At 40.2% G+C, this 7,422-nt stretch overlaps 1 protein-coding gene across 1 annotated transcript; it reads right to left on the bottom strand.

The window, feature by feature from the left end:
* Nucleotides 1-5,279: 5,279 nt before the first annotated feature.
* LOC109409746 (serine protease 1-like) lies at nt 5,280-6,690 on the bottom strand. Its single transcript, XM_019683248.3, has 3 exons — nt 6,315-6,690; nt 5,851-6,250; nt 5,280-5,783 (listed from the first exon to the last, which is right to left on the bottom strand). Exons 1-3 carry the CDS (start codon nt 6,635-6,637, stop codon nt 5,604-5,606), a joined length of 903 nt encoding a protein of 300 aa, XP_019538793.2. The 5' UTR covers nt 6,638-6,690; the 3' UTR covers nt 5,280-5,603.
* Between the last annotated feature and the right edge of the window lie 732 nt (nt 6,691-7,422).

Here is a 7,422-nt window from a genome sequence, read left to right as displayed (position 1 = left end):
TGACCGTTTGCCGGGTCAAATCAGACTATTTTACAGTTCGGAGTTGGTGCTCTTCTTATATAGCACCTCAACGTGCATTTAGAATGTTCTCCAACTTTCCCGAATTAAGCATTCCAGAATATTCTACTCATCTGGCTACACTGCCTGGTGAAAGTCACTCACGAGTCACTCACGCGCGGCATGCACGCGTTCGTCCAACTGGGTGCCGCCGCGATGACGCGCGCTCGCTCACAGCTGTCATCATCAATCATCATCGCAATCATCGTTGGTGGTGAGTGGTCCCGCGCTGTCGCCGTATTTACATTTGTGGGAACTGGAGTGGCGTTGCTCAGTCTTATAGGGGAAAACGGGGCACCAAAGCGTTTATGGGAAAGTGGGTCACTTTCGCCACCGGAGCGTCCGATGGGCGCGAACACCGCGTCAAATGGAAAAGCTGAAAAGTGGGACAATGGAAAGAATGGATAATGGTGACAATTCCAAAACCTTAAACCCCCAGAACATCGTCGAAAACAATCGAGCCATCACCCTCCTGAGCTGCTTAGGGAAAATTTATGTACGAATGCTTGATCATCATCGTCTGGTTACATTCGTAGGATCAAACCATATTATTCATCCCAGTCAACATGCCTTCCGATATGGTCGGGATATTCCAACAGATGCCGCTCAGTGGATCAAACAATAATTTCATATAAGATTTCAAGAAGAGCGGGATAAAAATCTGGATACTTTAACCTCCCAAGAGATAACTCAAAAAACAGTTCCACATCCAACTTACAATAAAGTATAAACACTTTATCAACTTGCGCCTACAAAAAGTCGATAACGTACCGCAACCTTCCCTGTTGATTTCTAAACATATAATCAATTTCCATGCGCCTAAAAATAGACAATCTACGTCTAAACGTGAGCCACTATCACAAACATGCCCCAGCACTCCGACGTCCGCATCAAATAGAGCAGGCCCAATGGTTTCCACGGTATGTCGTGGCACAATAGAACCATGGCTTACCGTGGAAACCAGTGGGCCTGCGCAACTAAATGCGGATGTCGGGATATGTTTACAACAGTGGTTCACGTTGGGCGTAGATTGCCTATTGATAGGCGCAAGGACCACCAGTGTCTTTGCCCAATTTTTGTTGTGCAATGGATGAATAAACCGATCTTAAGTTTGATTTTTGAACATTTGGCAGAATAAGCTGTTATTCAGCTATTATTGTTACTTGGGTCGATATTGAAATAGTAATCACAGGTCTACCTATACACGACTGGATTTTGGTAGCATGCCTTGGATAATCCATTTTGGTTGATGTCTTACAAACTAGCATTGGGCAATTTTGAATCGATGTTCGCAACATCGATGTTTTTGTTCCGATTAATCGATTTTTTGAATCGATGTTGAAGCCCCACGAAATCGACCGAATCGATTTTTTACATTCGATTCTTCTTTCGATTCAAAAAATATTAAATTTCATTTTTTTAAGAATGCACTGTAGAATTATACCATTAAAAAATACCTAAAATCGAGGTAAAATCAGGCCAAACATGTCTAAAGGTCCTATCTGCAGAAGAGAGGCTCTCTTTGGATTTCCTCTCTTTCGTTAATATCTCAGCTTTTTATTTTTATTATAATTGTCTCCTTGCATTGAACGATGGTCAAAACAAACGTCTTTTGATTTGTACTGCAAAAATAGTTGAAAAGTGTACCATTTCATTGCAATTATAGAAAGAGAAAGTGAACAAAGAGAGCCTCTCAAATGCAGATAGGACCTATTGAAATGTTTGGCCTGTAAATGTAAATAAAATCGAAGTACATAAAATCGAGGGTCTACATAAATCTAGGGTCCACTAAATCAAGGTATACCTGTATATGTCAGGTTTCTTAGGCAACCCGTCCCAGGAGTCTTAGTCAATCTTTCTCAGGATTCTGGAGAAATTCTTTTTATGGCCGAGAAAGTCCCTTTCAGGGTTCTAGAGCATCCTTCTCAGGATTCTAGTTCAGTCCATCTCTGGATTCCTTTTTTTGAGAATCCCTCTCATGATTTCCCTTAATAATGTGGACCCTCTTAGGGTCCCTCTCAGAGTTCTGGGGCAATCTGATCCATGAATCTAATGGGATGTCTTTCAATACTACAGGAGAATTTCTCTCAGGGTGAGGCAATCCATCACAGGATTCAGGGAGAATCCATCTCGAGTATTTGAGGAAATCCGTCTGGATTCTGGAAGATTTCCTCTTAAATTCTGAGAGAATCTATCTCAGAAAACTGCAGTTATCTCTCCCGGGATTCTAGGGAAATCTTTAATAGAATTCAGGGAAAATTCCTACTGGAAGAATTTTTCTCCATTTTCTGAGATAAGGTCTTTCAGGATGATGGTGTGATAATTTTCAGCATTTTAAAGGAATCTCTCATAGAATTTTAAAGGAACCCTCAAAATTAAGGAAGAGGCCCTGGAGGAATTTTACTATCAGAATTCTACGGAATCTCAGGATTTTCAGAAAAAATCATTTCATAATGTTGGGGTAATCCCTACCAGGGTTCCCTACCAAAGGTGAATTCCCTTTCAGGATTCTAAGAAATTTCTAGATAATCTGGGTAGATTCTTCTATGGATTCTGGAAAACCCTCACTTAGGATCCCACTCAGAATTCTGAGGAAATCTTTCTCAGCATTCTCAAGAATTCCTCTCAGACTTCTTGAAGAACCATATTCAGCATTCTCAGAATTGTGGCGAAATTTCTCTTAGAATTCTGGGGGAATATTTCTTAGGACTCTAGGGGAATCCCACACAGGATTCTGCGTAAGATCCTTCCCAAGGTTCTCTGAAAGTTCGGCTGTCTGGGGAAATTCCCGTCAGGATTCTGAGACCATGATTCTGGAGAAATCCTTGGGATTCTGGGGCTATATTTTTCAAGATTCTAGGGCACTTTCTTTCAGAATGATTAATTAATGAAGAATCTCTCACGAGATTGTGGCCAGAATTTTCTAGAGAAATTTGGATTTCGGATCCCTCGCATAGATTTTGTGATTCCTCTTAGGGTTCGAAAGAAATCCTTCTCAGCATTCTATGAGAATCTCAGTTGAATTCTGTTTTCTGTCTTCTGGAGCAGTTGCTCGCAAAAATCCTTTCCAAGATTCTGGGAGAATCCCTCTTAGTAATCAGGGAAAATTCCTGACAATATTATAAGCAGATTCTCTTGAGGTTCTGGTGTAATTATTTGAAGTTTTCTAGAGGAATCACTCTCAGAGTTATGGTACAACCCCTTCCAGGAGTTCAGGGGTGTCATTTCAAAGATTCTGGGGGAATGTCTTTCAGGAATCTGCGGTATTTTTTTTGTTTTATTTGCGAATACCTCTTAGAATTCCAGGGAATCCTTCTCAGGATCCTGGGGAAGTCCATTCTAGAAGTTTTCATAATCCCTGCCAGGGAGAATCCTTATCAGATTTTCGGAAAATAACCCGCTTAGGTTAATAGATATATTTCTCTTAAGAATCTGGAAGAACCCCTCTTATGATCATTCTCATGATTCTGAGGAAATCGCTCGTAGAATTCTGCGGAATACCTTTCGGGATTCTGGCAGAATTATTCTCAGCATTTTTAAAGATTCCACCCACGATTTTAGAAGTATTCTGGGAGAATACTCAGAGGATTCTGGAGGAATTAATCTCAGGATTCTGGAGGAATTCTATTTTCCAGAACTATATGAGTATATCTCAGGTTTCTGTGGCAGTCCTGCCAGGTATTTTGAGGGAACCTTTCTCAGAATTCTGGAGTAATCCTTCTTAGAGTAACTCTAAGAACTGTTCTGAGCTACGCTTTTCAAGATTCTGGGTCATTTCTTTTAAGTTTCTTGGGGAATTCATCTTAGAATTCCGAAAATCTTTTTTTGCGAGAATCTCTCTCAGTATTCTACATGAATTTATCTGAATAATGTGGAAGAAGCGCGCTTGGAATCCCTTTCAGGATTCTGGGATAATTCATCTTAGGATTCTGGGATGGTCGTATTCAGGATTCTGAGATAACCCCTTTTATGATTCTGGAACATTTTGGGAGAATCCCAAGGGAGATACCGGAAGAGTCTTGCTTTCTTTTCTAGGTATAATGGAGCTCACGATTCTGGTGGGATCATTCTCAACATTCTTAAAAAATCTCTCATAATTCTAAAGGAACTCCTTTCAGAATTCTGGAGGAGTCTCTTTAAAGATTCTGGGGGAGTTTCTCTCATAGTTTTGTATTACTTTATAACATCGAATCGATGTGAAAACATCGATTCAAAGCCTTCGATTAAATCGGTGAATCGATTTTGCTGATCCGATTCGAATCGATTCACAAAAATCGATGTCTCAGCCAGATTTGCCCAATGCTATTACAAACATACCGTGATTTCGGGTGAAATTGATCACTTTTCACAGCTTTTGGCTTTTCATTTTTGAATAGTTAACGATATGGTCATACTCAATGCTTTAAGAGGAAACAAACCATCATCGTTTAGCGAAAAGTCAAAAGCAGTTTTCTCGCTGAAATCTCAACCAATGTTTATAATAATTTATCACTGCACTCTATCAAGCACCTGGATAACAGTGAAATAATTTTCATTGACGTGTTTGTAATTTAGAGCAAGAAAACTGCTTTTGAAAAATTGATGATTGCTGATGACTGAATGATGGTTATTTGAGCCTTAAAACAACTACGACCACGGGTTTAATCAGTCAACGAGGTTGAAACTTTTACTGCAAATCATTTTATTGCAATAAATATCATTTAAAATAAAAAATCAGATATTTTAGTTTCGGGGTGAAATTGATCAGTCAGTGAAATGTCTTTGTAACTTCTGAAAATAAATTTTCCATCTGAATTAACCACCCCAGAATGCGAAAAGTTTTGTAAAACTTAGGGGAATTCAGGTATTTTGGACAGACCGTTACGCGTATATATTTTGGACATTCATGGCAAAATCAAATGGAAATGTCCAAAATATATACGCGTGACAGTCTGTCCAAATTACCTGAAACACCCTATACAAGTTTAGTAAATTCTTAATTATTTAAGTTTCAAGTTTAAAAAATCTAAAGGAAACGCCTAAAAGTATGCAATTTTCATATTAACCAAGTAATTACTTTAGCAAAAGTATAATTTTATGCACAAATATCAATATTTATAGAACTTTTGATGACGAAATCGGGTTTAGCAAACACATGGCAGCTATAAACATTCATTCGAATATTTATTGCATATGCGATATAGCTACGGTTACAAAAGTTTGAAGGCGTCCTTAAAATTCGCCAAACACGCAGTTTCGGAAAATATTAAGTTTAATACAGAAATATGTGACTAATTAGTTGTAAGACATGTAAACTCATCATTCAATAACCCTTGAGCCAGATGATGATCATTTTCTACGAATTATTTTAAGTTCGAAGCTTTATTTTTGATAAATAAAAGTTGTCCTCACGTCGATCAATTTCACTCCACTGATCAATTTCACCCGGAATCACGGTACCAGTTTAACTCAACATGACAGCACAAATAGGGTCAAAATATGACGGATTCAATTACTGTAGTTTCATCATATTTGAAAATGTATTTATATTCACTCTAAATCACAGTTTAAGCCGGGATCACAACATCACTGTTCTGCGCAATCCAGTCGAGATATTCGGTGATGCGCGTGTTGACGGTCGATCGTCCACGATCACATCCACGGATTCCACTGTAGTGGAATGAGTGAACCCCAATCAGGAAGATACGGTTCGCTTCACGAACAGTAACTGGAGCACCTTCGTCTCCCTGAAAATGTTTAAAAATTTCGTGTATTAATAATTTACCATCATCACCAGAAAACCGCATTACTCACATTACATGCTCCACCGTTATCGGTTCCGACGCAGATGTGTGTACTTCTGACCCAGGTGTACGACAGCTGGCATACCAAGTTCGAGGTAACGGAGTCCGTGGCGAACTGCAAGAACTGCGTCGGGATGGCCTCATTGTCACGGTTTCCCGTATTGCCCCAACCGGCCGTCGTTGCTGACCAATCGACGAAGGACATGCTGGCATCCGAGCGACGTGGCATCAGCACAGGACGGATCGTAGAATCATTGATGGGAGCATTTCGGCTCAGAGTGAGGATGGCAAGATCGTCACGACCCAACAGCCAGCTGAAGTTAGGATGGACTAGCACGTGGGAAACGGAGATCAGCTCGCCGATGTTCGCCATATTGGCAGCATTCAAAGCGATGGCAATATCAGTTTCGCTGTTGATTGAATCGTATAAAATTAAATCAGCTATTGAAGACCTTAGCGAGAAAACCGACATACCCTTGAACGCAGTTGGCCGCAGTCAGAACGAATCGCGCCGAAATCAGAGTACCAGTACAGAAGCTGTGTCCCGAGGTGCCTCCATGGATCAGAACTCCAACAGCCCATGGAATGTCGGTTGGGCTGGCGATGGTTCCTCCGGAGATACGAGACTGCCGGATTTCGTCATCGCTCAGTGGGGCCAATCCAAATCGAGCACGGAACTTATCCGTCTCTCGCAGAGTTCGCACAATTGACCAATCGATGCTGCGGGGGTCGACGTCTGGACTTTTAATGGCCAAAACGGCGGCCAAGGCCAATGTTAAGACAACTAGCACTCTCATTTTGCCTTGTTTTCGCAATGGACACAAAGCTTCTACTGAACCGAGCTGAGCGTATTCCAGCCAGTTTTTAGGATTTTCCCAAGGGATAAGGCACAATTGTGTTTGGGTTGTCGCTCTGATTTGCTTCATCATTTACGATAAGAAGGCGTATCTTGAAATCCACGCAGCAATTATCAGATATAGCCGATATAAATACCTACTTTCCAAAGTTGTACGTCAAATTATTCATTTACGGGAGGTCCATTTCGGTGTTGTGCAAAGTACACTGTTTAAACTCGTGTACATTGTTAGTGCCTAATGCTATCAGACAATGAAAAAGAAAAACAAATATTCGAATTATTTTTCGCTTGATTCAGAACAAATTTACTCTTGGATAATTTGTACTTTGATTTTCTTTCTATAAAGAATTGCCTAAGCCAAAAATCAGAAATCTATCCTGAAATTCCTCTTGAAAGTTTATCGAGAAGTTTTAATTCCAATCCATTGAAGCTTTTATGTATTTATCCTGTCCTCGAATAATTATTACGCATTTCCCTCCCTACTGGTCCGATTCCACAGATGTTATAAAGTGCGGAATCGTGGATGAAATTGCAAACTGGTGGTTTTGCATAAATCGAGCAAATGTCAGCGGATCGATTGGTGGAAGATGCGTAAACCTATTCTCGACTGCATTCAAATTTGCGGGCCAATATTGCTCGGAAAGCAGTATCTCGATGCTTTGAATTGGTGTACCGTAAAACGGAATACCTTTGATAGTTTTTCATCCAATTTCCTTAATATTTTTC

Source organism: Aedes albopictus, chromosome 2 (genome assembly GCF_035046485.1).
Source record: "Aedes albopictus strain Foshan chromosome 2, AalbF5, whole genome shotgun sequence".
In the NCBI taxonomy this organism is placed as follows: domain Eukaryota; kingdom Metazoa; phylum Arthropoda; class Insecta; order Diptera; family Culicidae; genus Aedes; species Aedes albopictus.
Note: the sequence above shows the minus strand (reverse complement) of the source record. Positions and strands in the feature narration are given on the sequence as shown.

What these genes read in the sequence shown, in the direction of transcription:
- LOC109409746 (XM_019683248.3), bottom strand. Translation starts at nt 6,637, where the DNA reads ATGAGAGTGCTAGTTGTCTTAACATTGGCCTTGGCCGCCGTTTTGGCC. An exon ending in GCGGCCAACTGCGTTCAAGG is followed by an intron (nt 6,251 to 6,314) that starts GTATGTCGGTTT and finishes TTCAATCAACAG; the next exon opens with CGAAACTGATATTGCCATCG. An exon ending in ATAACGGTGGAGCATGTAAT is followed by an intron (nt 5,784 to 5,850) that starts GTGAGTAATGCG and finishes AAACATTTTCAG; the next exon opens with GGAGACGAAGGTGCTCCAGT.